This window comes from Poecilia latipinna, unplaced genomic scaffold, assembly GCF_001443285.1.
Source record: "Poecilia latipinna isolate Pla-1442-1.1 unplaced genomic scaffold, P_latipinna-1.0 Scaffold1082, whole genome shotgun sequence".
NCBI lineage: Eukaryota > Metazoa > Chordata > Actinopteri > Cyprinodontiformes > Poeciliidae > Poecilia > Poecilia latipinna.
Window position 1 is genome coordinate 240119 of NW_015113698.1, and position 18973 is coordinate 259091.

General features: G+C 42.0%; 1 protein-coding gene across 1 annotated transcript in view; it reads left to right on the forward strand.

Moving 5' to 3' along the window:
• The window catches only part of LOC106959453 (matrix metalloproteinase-17-like), an 89627-nt gene that overhangs the window by 57525 nt on the left and 13129 nt on the right, over positions 1–18973 (forward strand). The window contains exon 5 of the mRNA XM_015052028.1: positions 16449–16625. Coding sequence (XP_014907514.1) covers positions 16449–16625 — 177 coding nt within the window. The remainder of the gene's footprint in view (positions 1–16448; positions 16626–18973) is intronic.

The window sequence follows — 18973 nt, forward strand, 5'->3', positions numbered from 1 at the left end:
AAAAAAGGCTCAGCTCCGGTGCTCTCCACTGACCCTCCCTTCCTCATTTCCTTAGTGTAATGTTACTGGGTTTATCAACTGTGGTAGCGATTTGGTTCCAACTCCTCCCCTTGTCATTTCTATATTCTTTGCACGAAACGTTGAATAAATATTAATGTTGTTTCCACATATCTCCAGTGTCTGCTGGACTTCGATTTACCGTAACTCACCACACACTGCAGAATGATCGGTTACGAAATCACCAGCGACAATCTTAGATCGGCCAACGATCTAAGATTATTGTAAGGGGAAAATAGGGGCAAAAAAATTTGTAGTATGAACTACTGCATTAGGTAGTTGGATGTGCCCATCTTCTCTATTTAAATCTAGTGATTACTGAAGGGCAATACAGTCTACAGACTTCATAATCTGCACTCTTTTGGTTGAATGAAGTATTTATTTCCAATTTGGCTTTATGTTTAGTTTTTATTCAAGTATGTTTTTTGTTCATGGAGACTGAGAATCCATTTTATTTTTGTTTTTGGTTGTTTTGTTTATTTAGTTTATCAGTTGAGTGTTATGTGTTCTTTTGAAAATAAAGTGTATCTATCTATGGCAGGAAATAGCATGCATTATTACGTCATTTCCATTAAATCAGTGTCAAAAGATCTTGAAACAATATTATTGTTTATCGCAATAATTTTTCAGACAATTAATTGCTCAGCAAAATTTGTTATCGTGACAGGCCTACTTCCACGTACTTTGGAAGGAGAGAGTGATTTTTTTAGTCACTGCTGCTTTTCTGTCATCCTGAACAAGTGTGTGCATGCCTGTCTGACCTTTGACATCAGCAAGGCATTTTTGCATTCCAATCAGGAATTTCTTTTCACTTCACTTTTTCCCTCATTTTTGAGCATCCTCTATAAATATTAGAAATACTTGTGCATGAATATCCCAGCAGATCTGCAGTTTTGAGAAATCTGGCACGTCTGTTGGGAAACAACAACCTTGCTGTCACTTTTCTCCTTTTCTGATCCTTGGTTTGAGCTTCAGCAAACTGTCTTCGCTAATTGCACTAAATTGCTACCATACAGTTAGCTCTTTTACATGTACTCAATGAAGCCATTGAGTACATGTTGTGACGCTACCATGTGTTGGGGATTAGAGAAGTTTGGTTGAAAGTGGAATGCATTTTCTTTTAACATTTGCTTTTCTAGAATATACTTTGGTTGGGCTCAACACCTCATAGGTGATGTGGAAAACTTTGATCTTAAAATGTTCAAAATTCTGCATCCTGGCATTTACTCACTCTTTACTTTGTCACGTATCGCCCTCCTACACATTCATAGAGAGGATGCAGCTCATCCCCCATGGCAACAGCACTTAAAAAGAGGACAGTGTGTTAAACCACAGTGACTAAAACTCCTCCCAAGGAAATTTTTTATCTTTTCAATTTGTCTTAGCTAATTGAAATAATCACAAGTCAGCATCTGTGGATAATTTGGTCATTTGGATTTTCTTGTGTACTTTTGCTATTTTTACTTATTGTTTTTACTTACATACTTTTGAAATAAAATAGAGAAAATGAGTAAATTCATAAATGTGCCCAGAGTGCCTCTCATCTGGGTGAAGGGCTGCAACCTCATACACTTGTCTAAATGTCTGAGGTTTCTTTGTGTGTTGTTTTGGATGAGTTGTACTAAAATATGGGGATTTCCCTCTGGCATTAATAAAGTACAATCATTCATTCATATGTGAGGCATTAATGCACTGATTTGTTAACTGTCTACTTAGAGAGAAAAAAGAAAAAGACTAAAGTGTTCCCCTGTGTGATATCAGTGCAATTTTTGTGTCATTGTGATCCCAGAGCTGTAAATTACCTAACAGCAGATCTCTGTTGCAAACAGGCTTTTGTTGTTGTTGTTGTTTGTTTTTGGTCCCATGCTTTAACTGGGAGGTTTGTGAGTGACCTTAACAATACAGTCACAAAAATCTAGGCTTTTTTAAGCAAAAAAGCCTAAATTGGGTCTTGGTGGACCCAAAAGTACAAGAAGAGATAAGATTGGAGTGGACCATAAATCTCACTAAGAGGCAGGAATTTTCAAATACCATTGAAATGGTCTAACATAAACATTTGTGCAACCAGTGTGTAACACGCTATTTTGGAAAGTAAGTAAAGGTATAATACAAATTCAGTTAATCGCAATATACAGTAGAATAAGCTGTCTAATTTTGCAGGTTTTTTCTTCTGTTTGTCAGTGAGGTCCATCCATCCATTCATTTTCTTCCGTTTATCCGGGGTCGGGTCGCGGGGGCAGCAACTTCAGAAAGGAGGCCCAGACTTCACTGTCCCCAGCCACTTCTTCCAGCTTCTCCGGGGGAACCCCAAAGCGTTCCCAGGCCAGCCGAGAGACATAGTCCCCCCAGCGTGTCCTGGGTCTTCCCTGGGACCTCCTTCCGGTGGGACGTGCCCATAACACCTCCCCAGGGAGGCATCCAGGAGGCATCCTTACCAGATGCCCAAGCCACCTCAATTGGCTCCTCTCGACGTGGAGGAGCAGCGGCTCTACTCTGAGTCCCTCCCGGATGACTGAGCTTCTCACCCTATCTCTAAGGGAGAGCCCAGCCACCCTGCGGAGGAAACCCATTTCGGCCGCTTGCATCTGTGATCTTGTTCTTTCAGTCATGACCTAAAGCTCATGACCATAGATGAGGGTGGGAACGTAGATCGACCGGTAAATCGAGAGCTTCGCTTTTTCACTCAGCTCTCTCTTCACCACGACGGACCAGTGCAGCGCCCGTTTCACGTCAGACGCTGTCCCAATCCGCCTGTCGATCTCCTGCTCCCTTCTTCCCTCATTCGTGAACAAGATCCCCAATACTTAAACTCCTCCATTTGAGGCAGGACGACCCCCCTGACCCGGAGAAGGCACTCTACCCTTTTCCGGCTCAAGACCATGGCCTCAGATTTGGAGGCATTAGGTCTCATCCCGGCCGCTTCACACTCAGCCGCGAACCGCTCCAGCGAGAGCTGCAGATCACGACCTGATGAAGCCAACAGGACCACATCATCCGCAAAAAGCAGAGATGTGACCCTAAGGCCACCAAAACGGATCCCCTCAACACCTCGGCTGCGCCTAGAAATTCTGTCCATGAAGGTTATGAACAGAATCGGTGACAAAGGTCAGCCCTGACGGAGTCCAACTCTCACCGGAAATGAGCCCGACTTACTGCCGGCAATGCGGACCAGACTCTGACACCGGTCGTACAGGGACCTGACACCGGGCCCGTATCAAAGGGCCCGGTACCCCATACTCCCGGAGAACCCCCCACAAGGCCCCCCTGGGGACACGGTCGAACGCCTTCTCCAAGTCCACAAAACACATGTAGACTGGTTGGGCGAACTCCCATGCACCCTCCAGGACCCTTCTGTGGGTGTAGAGCTGGTCCAGTGTTCCATAACCAGGACGAAAATGACACTGCACTTCCTGAATCTGAGGTTTGACTATCCAATGGACCCTCCTCTCCAGGACCCCTGAATAGACCTTACCAGGGAGGCTTAAGAGTATGACCCCCCTGTAATTGGAGCACACCCTCCGGTCCCCCTTTTTAAACAGAGAGTCTGCCAATCCAGGGGGACTGCCCCCGATGTCCATGCGATATTGCAGAGTCGCGTGAGCCAACACAACCCTACAACATCCAGAGCCTTAAGGAACTCCAGGTGGATCTCATCCACCCCTAGGGCCCTGCCACCGAGGAGCTTTTTGACCACCTCGGCGACCTCGTCCCCAGAGATTGGAGAGCCCAACCCAGAGTCCCCAGGCTCAGCTTCCTCAGCAGAAGGCATGTTGGTGGGATTGAGGAAGTCTTCGAAGTATCCCGCCCACCGGCCCACAACGTTCCGAGTTGAGGTCAGCAGCACACCACCCCCACTATATACAGAGTTGGTGCTGCACTGCTTCCCCCTCCTGAGACGCCAGATGGTGGACCAGAATCTCTTCGAAGCCATACAGAAGTCTTTCTCCAAGGCCTCTCCAAACTCCTCCTACGCCCAAGTTTTTGCCTCAGCGACCACCTCAGCATGCCGCTTCGCACACCGGTACCCATAAGCTGCTTCTGGAGTCCCACATGCCAAAAAGACCTGATAGGACTCCTTCTTCAGCTTGACAGCATCCCTCACCGAAGGTGTCCACCAACGGGTTCGAGGGTTGCCACCGCAACAGGCACCGACAACCTTGCGGCCACAGCTCCGATAAGCCGCCTCGGCAATGGAGACACGGAACATGGTCCACTCAGACTCAATGTCCCCCACCTCCCCCGGAACGTGTTCGAAGTTCTGCCGGAGATGGGAGTTAAAGCTCCGTCTCACAGGGGACTGCGCCAGACGTTCCCAGCAGACCCTCACTACACGTTTGGGCCTGCCAGGTCTGACCGGCTTCCTCCCCCACCACTGGAGCCAACTCACCACCAGGTAGTGGTCAGTGGAGAGCTCCGCACCTCTCTTCACCCGAGTGTCCAAGACATACGGCCGCAGATCCGATGATATGATGACAAAATCGATCAACGAACTGCGGCCTAGGGTGTCCTGGTGCCAAGTGCACATATGGACACCCTTATGCCTGAACATGGTGTTCGTGATGGACAATCCGTGACGAGCACAGAAGTCCAACAACAGAACACCACTCGAGTTCAGATCGGGGGGCTGTTCCTCCCAACCACGCCCCTCCAGGTCTCACTGTCATTGCCCACGTGAGCGTTGAAGTCCCCCAGTAGAACAAGGGAGTCCCCAGGAGGGGCACTTTCCAGTACCCCCTCTAAGGACTCCAACAAGGGTGGGTAATCTGAACTGTTGTTCGGCCCGTAAGCACAGACAACAGTCAGAACCCGTCCCCCCACCCTCTCATTCACCGGGGTAAGCCCCAATGTACAGGCACCAAGATGGGGGGCAACAAATATGCCCACTCCTGCACGGTCCCTCTCACCATGGGCAACTCCAGAGTGGAAGTACGTCCAGCCCCTCTCAAGGAGACCAGTTCCAGAACCAGAGCCTTGCGTTGAGGTGAGGCCGACTATTTCTAGCCAGAACCTCTCAGCCTCGCACACTAGCTCCAGTTCCTTCCCCACCAGAGAGGTGACGTTCCACATCCCAAGAGCCAGCTTCTGCAGCTGAGGATCAGACCGCCAGGGTCTCCTCCCTCGGCTGCCGCCCGTAACACATTGCACCCGACTCCTTTGGCCCCTCTGACAGATGGTGACCCCATTGGAAGGGGGACCCACGTCTTCTCTTCGGGCTGAGCCTGGTCGGGCTCCATGGGTAAAAGCCCGGCCACCAGGCGCTCGCCATCGTGCTCCACCTCCAGGCCTGGCTCCAGAGTGGGAGCATCCGAGTGAGGGAATGCCAGATCAAAAGTTATTGTCCATCATAAGGGGTCTTCAGGCTATGCTTTGTCTGGTTCCTCACCTAGGACCTGTCTGCCTTCGGTGACCCTACCAGGGGCATGAAGCCCCAGACTACGTAACTCCTAGGATCATTGGGACACTCAAACCCCGCCACCACAATAAGGTGGCAGCCCAAGGAGAGGTGTCAGTGAGGTCATAATTTCAATATTCAATTTATGAAAAAAAAAAAAAAAAAAAAAAAAAAAACATTTGTAATTTCACAATTATCATCTTGCATGCCTCACATTATGAGAGATGTTCAAAGAGAGAAACAGGCAAGACAAAAAATGGATGATGATTCACTCTTCTTGTAATGACAGTAATATTGCTCCTTCTGCAGCTACAGACTGAAAGTGTTTTATCAGTCCCAGTTTCAGATACTGCTTTGTTAAACAAAAACAAAATCAACATTTCAAAACATTTCTAACTTAACCCACTTATAATTATTTTAATTATTTCAAGTATTTCACTTTATGGAAAGGTTTCGTGAAGCTGCTGTAGACACAAAGCCCGTGATAATGCCAATGATGCATGTTCGTTCATTCTGTGTGTTTCTGCTTTGTACTGTGTGGGCTAATAAATTGCCTTGGCCTCCTGAATGATCTGGCCTAATTTGTCTCATCAAACTGTTTTGAAAGAGGTTTATTACACACTATGAGAGATGTGCGAGTTTGAAATGAGGACGTAGTGACTGCTTCTCTAAAATAGAATTCAATCAGATCTGCCAATCAAAAATAGATGAGCCCATATTAAAGATATCCGTCATTCTCAGACAGTTCTGGAAAACACAACAAGCCGTGGTTTCTAAGCCACTTATAACAACTGATTTATTATTCATTTGTTCACTCATTAACTATGCAATGCAAAATATATCCCATCCTATGGACTTCATGGTTGGTTTGCACTTTTTTTGCTAAAACTTGAAGAATCTTCTGTGCATGCTCGGCTGCAAAAAAAAAAAAAAAAGGCTGATGGCACAATGGGACCATTTTCTTGTCACTAAGCATCAACCTCATTTTGTGTCCCCTAACCTTTCTCTTCCCTGTGCTGAGAGGGGCTGGGAAATGGTAAAAGGTGGGGCAACATTAGGAGTCCACTCATCCGAAGTAAATAACCGGGTGGAGTGATGTAGTCTACTGAATGCATCACCAGGAAGGGACTGTCTCTGTACAGCCACACAATTGACAGCCTTAATCACTAGTTCTCTTGCTTTTCTATTCTTCCTTTCTTCTGGATCACTGAACTTACGTTGACCCCTGTTTTTTACATCCTTTGTACCTTTTGTCTTCTCCTTTATAAGAGGGGGATGTACAGCCCAGCATCAGAAAAAGGGGAGAGATACTGCGTTCGACATTTTGCGATGTTCCTTGATACGTTTAAGCAGAGGTTCCCAAACTGTGGGGTGCGCCCCCTAGGAGGGGCACCGTGTCATTGCAGGGGGGGCGCGGGAAGCCGTCTGGATAAAAAACAAAAACAAAACATGAACACTGTATGCGCTGGGTTTTTACCTTAGAATGACCAACTCTCTGTTATTCCTCTGTCAATTTGATACAGTAGAGGCTTCCACACTTCCCATATTTGTATCCTCTGTCACTTTTATCAACAGTTAAAACTGTTTAATCCGTTGTTAACATGTTGTAACCTGTTTTTCCGAGCCGCCTTTAAACGCAACATGAGCGCTACGACGCTCGCGCTGGGTTTCCACCTGTGAAGGAGACCTGCTGCTGCTGTGCGGAGCTACGTAGGTTTGTGATAGAATCACGGCAGCAAACCAGCAAAACGCAAAGAAATTTTCACAGTTTTTCCCTCCAAACTAACCAACTGAGTTGAGTAAAGCTGTTGGATGCAGGTAATGTTAACTAAAGATGACTAGCTAATATCAATACAGAACCTTAAGCTTAACAAGTACCTTGTAGGCTACCGATGTTGGTGTCTATTTTCAGCTACGTATATTCATTTTGCCCCCAAAGAAGTCGATGTCCCCCCCACCCCTCGTTTCAACCAGACAGCCATTTGTAATCCATAGGGGGGGCACAGAAAATGTTTGGAAACCACTGCGTTTAAGTATATAACGTACAAACAACCAAACTATTGCATTTCTCCAAACGTGATCACAAAAATATAAAAATCCTACAAGTTAGTTTGGATAACTCTGTGGAATAAATCTTTTACATTTTTATGTATTTCAAATTTAGGGCAGCCTGGGCTCACAGCACATTCATATTTGCCTGAATGCAAAGATAGATTCAGAAGCCACCTTTGGTGCGAGTTAGACAATCATGATAAAGATCGAGAAGTGCACAGTCAGAGAGGATAGTGTGTGTAGATAGGAAGGGATAGATCCAAAGATCCATCCTCATTTTACACACCAATGCTTGTTAAATTTAAGTTGTTTTGCTTTTTTTGTTCTTTTTATTTTATTTTTTGACTGCAGGTACTCAAATTTAATTGGATATAGGTTGTGGCATTGATAAATGATCCAAGAAGCTTATCTCACATGTCGTGAAATAACAAGTAAAGCGAACAGTGTACGACTGCCTAGAACAGATTTGGTTTCCAGAAGAAAAAGAAAGTCAGTGGGTGATGTTGCAGGTTAAGTTCATTAAATTTGTACATGACAGATTGGTTAACTTTAATCTGAAATAGTTTTGCCTACTATTGATGTCTGTGTTCAAGCGGGGTAAGGCAGGGGGAATTGTCCTCAGAGTTCTGCCGTACCACCACTCATTAAAATGGTACTTTAAGTGGGTAAAGAAGATCAAAACTGCTCTACATTCAACATTTTTTTTTTTTTTTACTTGGAACAGGGTCACATCATCTGGGTAAATGTCTCCAACACAATCTTTAAACCCTCAACCTTCACAAGCATTTCCTGACTGATGGATGACTTAATGGCGTGTGCATTTGATCTTGGACAATAAAAGAAATCTACAATCAAATGGCATCTCTGTTTTCAAGGTATTTTATTAAACAGGTCTGATTCGTATTAATTTGTACATAATCCAGTTCAGCCGACCTGAAATCAAATCAGTGTGATTCTTTTTAATACCGTCTAATCAAAAATTCAGATTCAGATCAAATTGCACTCACTCCCATTCAATCGAAAATGAATGCCAATTGCACCTAAGGAAGCCGAACTGAACGCATTGAGTTGTTGACTTTGCATCAACAGCCTCATCCTGAGCAAGCATTGGGTGACAGTGGAGAGGAACCACTCCATTTTAACCTCCAATATCACCACTCTTCCATTTGAGCAGCTGTCTAAACAGATTGACTGGGAGCTTACGGATCAGCATATATGTGGATGTTTGAGAGTTATTTAGAAGACTTGCTTCAGAGGTATGTGTGAGCTTCCACATACATTTGTTTATTTGATCAAAACTCCCCATAAGATGATATAAATGTTTGTAGAAAAGAGGTTTTGCGCTGAAAGAATTCACCAGATTTCACATATAAATCCAGAGCATGGTAATCATATTCCATTCTAATCACAGCTATCCATAATAAGGGAAAGCTTCAGTGGGCCGTCGTGCATTTAAAACCCCAGTCTGAGCAGCGGAGAGTGTATTTATGCTTTCTAACCCAGCTGGTGTCTGTGGTGAGGCCAGCAGCCTTTCGCTGATCTCCCCTCTTTGTTTTGAGCTGCCGGGGCTGTAAACCATATGCTGCAGGACAGCAGTTCAATCTGCTCCAATCAGACCTCCCACCAGGCTGCAGCACCAGCAGCACTACGAGGAGGCGATGCAGAAGTGTAGCCTGACTTTGATGTGTGTCTGAAGTGACGGCAGGGCCTAACAACAGCTGTGCAGATGAAGGTTTGATTCATGGGAACAAAGGAGAGAGAAAGGGGGGGAAAAAAGAAGGTATAAGTCTGTTTGTATGACCTCTTAATGTTATCTTAAACTCCGTTAAGTCACAGTGATGAACATGTTTGCTGTAAACCTACAGATTTTAATATTATATTACTTTTGACTTAAATCAAAAAAATTGACAGACTGACTGATGGTTGCACAGGAACTACCAACTGGCCTTCAACATGAGGAAAAAGTGCAAAACCTGATGGATTCTTTGCACTGTCGCCAACCTTTTTAGATGTTGATGTTCAAGGATACTCTGCTCATTCATTGTGATTTAGCTCTTTAAAAGAATATTTTTCATTGCGACAATCTTTTCCATCAATAAAGCAAGGAGAATCATATTTGAAACATCCAGCCTTCTATAAAGGACACACGTGGTAGGGTCTGCACCTATTATTATTATTCTCTTTTAGGTTTTGACACCTTTCAGTTCTTGTTCATTTATCTCCATAACTTGTTAATATCAACTTGGCTGAAACAACTAGTGAGATAAATGTTTAACGATAACAGTTTAGTCGTATTCCAGGGCCAAAATTGCCCCACATTATACAATGAGATTTACAGTGGGGGGATCTTGGCTTTTACTATTTGGTTTAGCTGTTGAATTTTTCATATTCTACCACAGTGAAGCTGCCAACCTGATGTTCTAAACCTCAGGGAAAAAAGTTAATTAAACGGCCCCCTAATTTCTTCACGTCACACTCTGCCAGTCTCACCTCGCTGCTATCTCACATCCTCCTCTAACATCGTCAGTGTCTCTCTGAGACTTTGCTCTGTTGATGCAATGTCCCTGCTTCTGCATATCCATTTTCTCGTAAGGCGACACAAAAGCACATTACCACAGCCAGAACAGACCCGTGCTGTAGACCTGTGTAACTTTTTCAGAGCTTTGAAAATCCCTTGAAAAGTTGCAACCTGGTCAGGTCAGGCGGGAGGTAAAAAGTCAGAGTTGGTGCTTCAGCAAATTGTGGAGCTGTGTAATAATCTAGAGGGGGACAAAATGAAGCTTATCATACAAATCCGTAGCTGAATAATTGCCTTTGCTAATTCCCTTCCCCCCATTTCCTGCTGCATTGTTCTCAGCGGGAGCCTAAATCCAGGTCCACTAAGTCTGTCTCCCTAATGTGCACGATGATGCTGAATTGTAGAAATTAAGCACCACATTTAGGAGAACAGTTCACCCCTGCTGTGCAGACTGATAGCTCCCGTATCCATTAAAAGTTGTCGGGTGGGGGGAAGAATAGGGGAGGGGGGTCTCAGCAACATCAAAAAAAAAGTTTCGGCTGAGCGTTGTTGTTGTGCTTTGACAGGAAGCAGATTGCTTTTATTAATTACCACTCAGACAACAATCTGCCTCTGCAGAATTAACCCAAGTAAAACAAAAGCATCATTAGGCAGGTGAATTTTTCATGTCAGAGCATTGTTTGGGAAGGAACACATGCGAGGCTTGTGATGTTTACGTGCAGAGGAGTTTTAAGGAATCGTTTGCAAAACCTAAGCCTCATTTCCACACGAGCTGCAAAAAAAAAAAAAAAAAAGGCACATCTGCGTGCATTACCTTTGTAAGTATGTTCCTGTGTGTTGAATTTAGATCCCAGCCTTGTCGGTATTTACTTTAAATTTCAAAGCACCTAATCCGTGTTTATACACACAAAAAATCCATGGTAACAACCGGGATCAAGGAAACGAATAATTCTACAACAAAAATCAAGTTCCTGAAAGGTGAGAAAGTCATCATAGTTCCTGAAAAGTTTTTTTTTCTCCCCTATTTGTTCCATTCCCATACATTTCTCTCAGTGCCCATTCATCCATTGTTCATCATTAATCACAAGCTTTCGCTCATTAGTGAGGTTTTTACACAGGACAGGCAGGGTTGTTCTGTTTTTCAAAGCCAAGTTGAGTTCCTAGTGTTGTCACCAGTTCAAAATGTAACTTGTAACTAGATCTTAAGAAGAATTTCGCAATGGTCACAGTGTCAATGTGTTCTTTTTTTTTTTCTAAAAAATAAAGACAAACATTGAGAAAGTCAGTCATTTACGGCAGGTTAACTCATTTGATTCCATGTTCAGCCAAGTCAGCATTCACTCCACACATTGCATTATGATGCAGGAGACTTAATTCAGAGGATTACCGCAAATGTCTCCAGAGAAGCTGCACTCGTCGAATTGCCAAACAACCGTGAGGATGATGTCAGTGGAGGAGCAACATGGCAGCCCCAGCTGCACATATTTACTACAAATCTACAGTGAATCCCAGCATACACACCACTGCTAAAACACCTGTTAATTCTGACATGATTACATTCGAGTACATTCCAATATTTCAAAGTATGTTTTCAGCTGCAAGGCCCCACGTAAAACCTGGAACAAATTAGCAGAAGAGCATATGGGTTTCGGGGTTTCATTTTGGAAAGAGGCTGCCGTGACTTGATGGCTTAGGTTTGCACACTCTTAAACTGATGCTGATCCACCTTTTGATTCAGTTTCAGCATTTAATTTTCTCCACTTAGACCTGTGCCATTAAGCATAGAGGATGTAGAGCTGTGATACAGCCAAATTAAGTGCTTACAACAGACACTGTCACATTTTTTTTTTGTTTCTTTTTTTTTCTGTTGTCTCTATTAGGCTTAGTTGCATGAAATGTGTCTAAGTAACTATTTGGGCTACGTTTTCCCCATTCCTTTCTGTTTTTAATTGATCAAGAGCAGAAGAGAAAGTTTTACCTTCGCAAATAAAAGTACCTGGGCTACCGATAGGTGTATCTCAAGAACGGTAGGCCTGCGTTTTACCCCTTCTTACTTCAAAATTTTACGTTGTGCTTTGAAAAAAACAATGCTCCACTTGCAGTTTGGTTTGCAGTTTATATTCATCATTGTCATGTTTTTGCCTTCGTTTTCACTCTATGTTCTTTTTTTTTAAAGTAAACAAAAAGAAATGACTCAAGTACAGCGCAAACAAGTTAAGAAAAGAAAGCAGAGAGTTCTGCAGAACAATTCAGTGCTAGAAAACAGAAGCAGGATCAGCATCCATATAGACAATAAAAACAAACCACATTGTTATTGCAGATACAAAAAAAACCAAAGGGGCGTCGGGAGAGAGACGTTCTGCTTCACTGAACTTTATTTACAGAATGTACTGTATCTATTTTATTGATCCTCTAAAACAAAGGGCATTCACCCTATAAGAGATATTATTCTTTCTTCATAAGTAAACTGCTAACTTATTTGCCATATTTCAAACAGAGACTCTATCATACACACCAGTGAAAAACTAACCTACAAAAGCATTGCTGAACATTTTAGCGCTTGGAAAAATAATCAGGCGAAAATGTTGCAACAGCTGACAGCGTCACTGCAAGGATTCACATTTTCATGTAAAGATGCCTTAGACTGCTTGCTTGAGAAAGTACCGAAGGCCATAACGGTTACGTCACAGTGTCAAAAAAGTCAGTCGCTTCATCCGAAGCACTAAAAGGTGAAAGCCGGTGTGTTGCCATCACACTTCATGAGTTCAGGAAAGGTGAAATATTGTTGTTATACTTGTTGGAAGCTTTAAGCCCTAAAAGCAAAAGTTTTCTTATGTGTTTTTGTTGGGACTTTGTAGTGAGTATATGAAACAAGGTTTTATCACTACAATATTATTGCCTTTGTAAAGCTTTGTAAGTTTCGGTACATACATGGAATATAAAATTTCATCAATGGTGTAGTGCTTCACTTAAACGTTCACGCATTTTGTCGCACTACCACCACAAACCGTATCACATCTTTGGTGGCTTTTATGTGACAGAACCACACAAAGTGGTGAATAATTGTGACGTGAAAGGAAAAATGATACGTAGTTTTCAGAGTCGTTTATCTACTCCATTCCCTTGAATCTTAAAATCTTAAATCTTGTGATGGAACAAAAGAGTTTGCTGCAATTACAGCTGCACGTTGTTTTGGGTATGCTTATCTAGACACATACATTTTAACAAACAAAAAGAAAAAAAACCTTTACTCTGACACCCCTAAATAAAATCCAGAAATTACTTTATATATTCAGCCTTCCTAGATTTGTTATTTTTGGAAAAAATCTCCCCTGTAACAATTTGATTATGGACAAATAGTTTTCCCCATTGTTGTCTAAGACATAAAATTTCCAGTCTTACCACAGAATCAGTATTACTTAGGTCTGGACTTTGACTGGGTTTCTAACCACTCTGAACAGTATTAGTTTTTTTTTTTTTCCCCACACATAGTGCTTTATGTTGCGGAACATCTTCTAAGAAATATTCGGTGTGTCCCCCACATGGCTTGGGACAAACTTTAAATTGACTTCTAATGGCCTCCTTTCAATGTCGGCTTTCTTCTGCCCGCACTCGACATTGCAAGACTAATAGCTGTCCTGTCAGCGGAGCTGTGGATCACTGCAGCTCCACCAGAATTACCCCTGGCTGCCGCTCTAATTAATGCTCTCCTTACCTGCACGACAGCTTAGCTGGACAGTCAATTCTTAGAAGTGTGCGGCTGCCCCATACTCTTTCCACTTTCAGATGACAGATTGACCAGTCGTTAGTAGTGAGATGTTTGAAGTTTGGTATATTGATTTTTGGTATCCACAACATTACCCATAATACGTCTGCCTTGTTGCTTGGTCTTCATTATTTTGTTTGTTCACAAATGTTCCCTATCAAGCCTAATTATCTAAGATTAAGTTACATGTCATTTTACTAATTGGGTGCCTGTCAAAGTAAGAAGGTTCCATTGAGTTTTACTTAGGAGTTTTAAAGTAAAGGGATAGAAACCCACATGCATCCCACACTTTTCAGATTCACAAAGCTGCCCTGGTCAGACGAGACCAAAACTGAACTTTTTTGTCTAACATGCAAACCTCTAGATGCTCTGTGAGAGCTCATGTTTAGAAGGCGTTCCAAATATTTCTGACCTCATATGAATTTATAGCATTGAAATGGCTTTTTTGTTTAATTGCTTTATTGACGATGGTGCTTATTTGAAACACTCACTCATTTACTTAGTGGACAAGTCTTTCATATGTCCTTCCAACCAAGATCAAAGCCGTTTTTAAGACTTAAAGAATATAACAATTAGGGAAGGGAAGGTTTAGAGGTATCTGGTGAATAAGACGCTTAATCTATTCTTAGCACTGTGCAATAAAAGCATTTGGTTTGGTAAAAAGCTACTTAATGGGTCACTGGTGGATGTAGAAGAACAAAGCTGGAGCCCCAGAGACCTCAGCAGTCAGTGGAGCTCCAAAGAAACTCAACTTTGTCTCTGTTCTTTGCCTTAGAAAAGGGAATCTGGTTCATCCTCACAACACTTCCTGCTCTGCCTCTGTCCAGCAGGCGTTACATCTGTGCTGTCAGTTTCTCATGAACCATAAATACGATGACACACTAGATCCTCCGCTCTGAGCCTCTGTTCTCTCTCTCTCTCTCTCTCTGTTATCCTTCCTTTGTTCACCTGCACCATGTGCTCCTGTTGATTAGAGTTGGCATTTGTCTGTCGGATGCCCCCGGTGAATACTCCAAGCATGACTGCGTGTCCCAAGCTGAAGCTAACGCTAGGTTAACGGAAATGCTGACTTTAGCCAAGTCGCTGAGGAACTCTAAGCTAGCTTGGCCTGCCATGCTGCCTCACCATTTGTTTGCAAATCTACAGCTCCAAGCTCAAGGTTTTGTGCTTCCTCACAGACTCAGACAAGGAGTTCGGGGGCTTCTGTTCATGCTTTGGCTTAACATGAAGGAAATGCACTTTAACAGCCCACAGCCTTTTTAGGCACCTTTTCCCACTCAGATTTTGATTGGCGGATCAAGTACTCAGGCAGTATTACTGTGGTTATCTCACCATGCCATACAGCCTATAGCCCTTATAATTTTTTATTTTTTGAGCTGTCTGTCACGCCTGTTAATTTCTATAAAATGCAGATGAAAAGTAACTGAAAATGGTCAATTTAGGGCATAGAGTCAGAGGTGATGGGTCACTGTCACCATGGAGCTTTTTATTTAACAGATTTTTTTTCTTTTTCATTAATCAGTCAGTTTTGGGGGTTAAGATGGAGCTGCTCAGATTTTGTTTACATAGTTTGTTTATTCAGCTAACAGATTTTATTTTCTTAATTAAGCGAGTGCAATGTTACATTTACATACGCTCACACATAGGTAAAGATGCATAACTTTTTTCCCTGACTGCCTGGCATTTCAATAACAGGATAAAGCATGTTATTTTTTGTGAAATAAGAATAAATACAATTTTTTGGAGAAAGTCACATACCACATCCCAGTAGTCCTGCCTAAACACCAACGTCCAGCATAACGTTTGGTTGCTGAATCCTCTGCCGCCCCTTTTGATATTTAGTCATACTGATAAAAATTCAACACTGTAATTCTTAATTACCTTTCAATGATCTATTTTCTTGTGTTTTACAAAGATTAGTTTTTCAATTCTGTTAACATTTCAGAAATGTCATGATCACCAGCTGAGGATAATTCGCCATTTATGCTTTTCTAGATAGCTATTAGTTCAGTTATTCTCGAGGGCATGTCATGTTGGCTTATTAAGCACATTAAGCACAACGCTGTGACAATCTGACTGCAGAGCTGTGTAAGGCTTTTGTGCGTTGAATGGGGAGACATTACTGATTTGAAAGTGCTTCTCAACTTGAGGCAAAACAATTTTAAACAGACTTTAATCATTTCAAAGTACTTTGTAGTTACAGTTAATGTCTGTTACCAGATACTTCTGGGAGAACAGATGAATGTTATGATGAGTTGTTTACACTGAAAAAAACTATGTGACAAATTACGTGATTTGCATACAGGACTTTCTGACAAAGACAATTTTGCTGCTGATGTTTCCTGTGTTGGTGGAGTTCTGACAGAACTGACGTAACTCAGCCGGGTTTGTAGTTTGCCTCACTCACCTGTTCAGAACGACCCACAACTTCTCCACAGGCGTGTGACAGGTGGGCCTCCAATAAACTCAAATGTGTCATTAAACCTACCAGAGTTCTGTGGAACAGGACCCAAAATAACTGTGAGAGAGATGATAGTAACACATTCACATAGGATCAAGTATTATTCAATATGCAACAACTTTAGATTTTCTTTTTCTCTCCTTCATGCCATGCTTTCATCCGAAATTGATGCAGGCCTACCTCTTGTTTTCTTGTCTGTCAGACTCTCACGGGATGGACCTGTTTGCTGTTGCAGTCCACGAGTTTGGTCACGCCATCGGCCTCGTTCACACCTCGGCCATGGAGTCCATCATGAGGCCATACTACCAGGGCCCTGTAGGGGACCCTCTGAAGTACGATCTACCCTATGAAGACAAAGTACGAGTGTGGCAACTCTACGGTATGAAGGAAGAGGAACTTCCCTGTTGTGCATGTGCCGTTACATACAGCTCTGGAAAAAATGAAGAGCCTCCTGCACTGAACCTCATTATTCCATCAAATATTGATTTCTGAACTCCTCCTGTATTAAAACATTAGTATTGTTGTTTCTAACTAAATTTGAGGTTGTTTTGTTTGCATTATTTGAGGTCTGAAAGCACCACATCTTTTTTGTTATTTTGACCATTTCTCATTTTCTGCAAAATAAGTACAACATTTTTGCTTGGAATTTCAGAGACATGTTGTCGGTAGTTCATAGAATAAAAGAACAATGTCCATTGTACTCAAATATATACCTAATAAGAGTAGAATCAGAGAAACTGATAGTTTTAAGTCTCTTATTTTTTTTTCCAGAGCCGTATGTGGGAAAGCTAAACAGTCGAAGTAAACATGCATTTTAAATGTTAAATACATTTTAAGATATTTTGGTGAAAATAAAGTGAACTAGGGATGTGGATTGTTTATGGTCACAATAAATGTTTCAGATTAAGAAACAAATTTTACAGCATAACCTGATTAAAATTTAAAAAATAGTACTCAAATGAGGACTTCATTTTTTTTAGGGAAACAACATCTGCATAACTTACCAAATCATATTGACTATGATTAACTATATTTTTAGGTTAATTATACATGCCCAGACTTGATCACAAGAATTGTAAAATAAAAAAACTAACTTCAAGCTGATAACATGTAAGGAATAAAAGTCTCTTAAAAAAACAACAAATTGTATCTTGATCTAAAGAAATTCAAGAAGATGAGAAACAGTTGTTCACACCCCTCAGTCTGGAGAAAGATGCAGAGCAATTTCTAAGGCTTTGTGACTCCTGCAAACTGCAGCGAGTGTCATTATCCACAAATGGAGAAAACATCGAACAGTGATGAACCCTACCAAGAATGGCCGCCGTACCAAAATTACTTCATGAGTGCATCGGCAATTTGTCCAGCAGGCTGCAAACAACCCAGAACAACATCTCAAGTACTGCGGGCCTGACTTGCTTCAGTTAAGGTCAGTATTCATGATCAATCAATAGGAAGCAGACAGGGCGAGAATGGCAGCCTTGGGAGAGTTGCAATGTGAGAACAACTGCTGATCAGGACGAACAACATAAAGGACTGCTTCATATTTACCAAAAATATATTTTGATGATCCCCCAAGAGTTTTGAGAATACATTGTTTTGGACTGACAAGAAGTTATGTCTTATTGTGTCCGATGAAAATTTAAAACAGCATTTCAAACACGGTGGTCATAACGTGGGGATCTGTGGCTGCTTTGCTTTTTCAGGACCTGGACGACTTTCCGTAATTGTTAGAACCACAAATGTTGCTCTCTGCCAAAAAAAAAAAAAAAAAAAAAAAAAAAAAAAACAACAGATTTGAAGGAAATTATCTGTCCATCAGTTTGTGTTATGCAAAACAAGCAACCTCTTTACCAATGCACCAAAATAAAATAAAGGTTTTGTAGCCAGAGAGTGAGAACCTGGAGTTAAATCCAACTGGCATGAAAAAAAACAATTTTCAATTTACTTTAATAGGTTAAAGTAGGTCAACAATCAAAAGACTAATTCCCCGTTATGATATTAAATCTGTCTGATATTATAATAAGCTAAAAACCTAAAACATGTTTTTGGCAACAAATTAAAAACAGAAACTGGAAAGGAGGAAATTCTCCTTCACTGCTCTGTAGCTGTGGAGGACACCTTAACAATATGGGATTAAAGTCCTACACCACTTCACCTCCTTATACCTCAATACGCCTGTGTCATTTTTACTGCTACTCATATTTTCCAGTGCTTCTAACATTATGCTTTCTGGCCAGATGATGTGTTCTCCAACCCATAAGTGCTTTCACACTCCCCTTCTTTACTGGCCTTGACTTACAAGCCCCTGCTGTCATTATGTAGTCTATCAGATAAGAACACCTGCTTATGGGGGACAGCTCAGGAGACTCGAGGTGCAGAGGCCTCGTTGTGGAGGAAGCAGCCTTTGATGAGTTTTATAGAGCGTGGATATTGATTTAATAAAAAACACGGAAGAAGTTAATTGGACCCTGTTATGGAGTGTGACCTTATCATGCTAAGCCTTTATGCAGGAAGTGTCAATATGAGAAATAAAAAAAAAAAATAAAAAAAAAAGGGGGAAATGATCTGCATGCAAAGTGTGTACCGCTGGGTTAGGGAATGTGGCAGGAAAGAAATTGAATTGGACAAAAGTGGAGTGGGTTGAAATATATTCATGAAGTGAGAAATGAAAGGATTTTATATTACTGAGAATTATCAAAATATTTGCTAACATTTTTTTTTCATCCC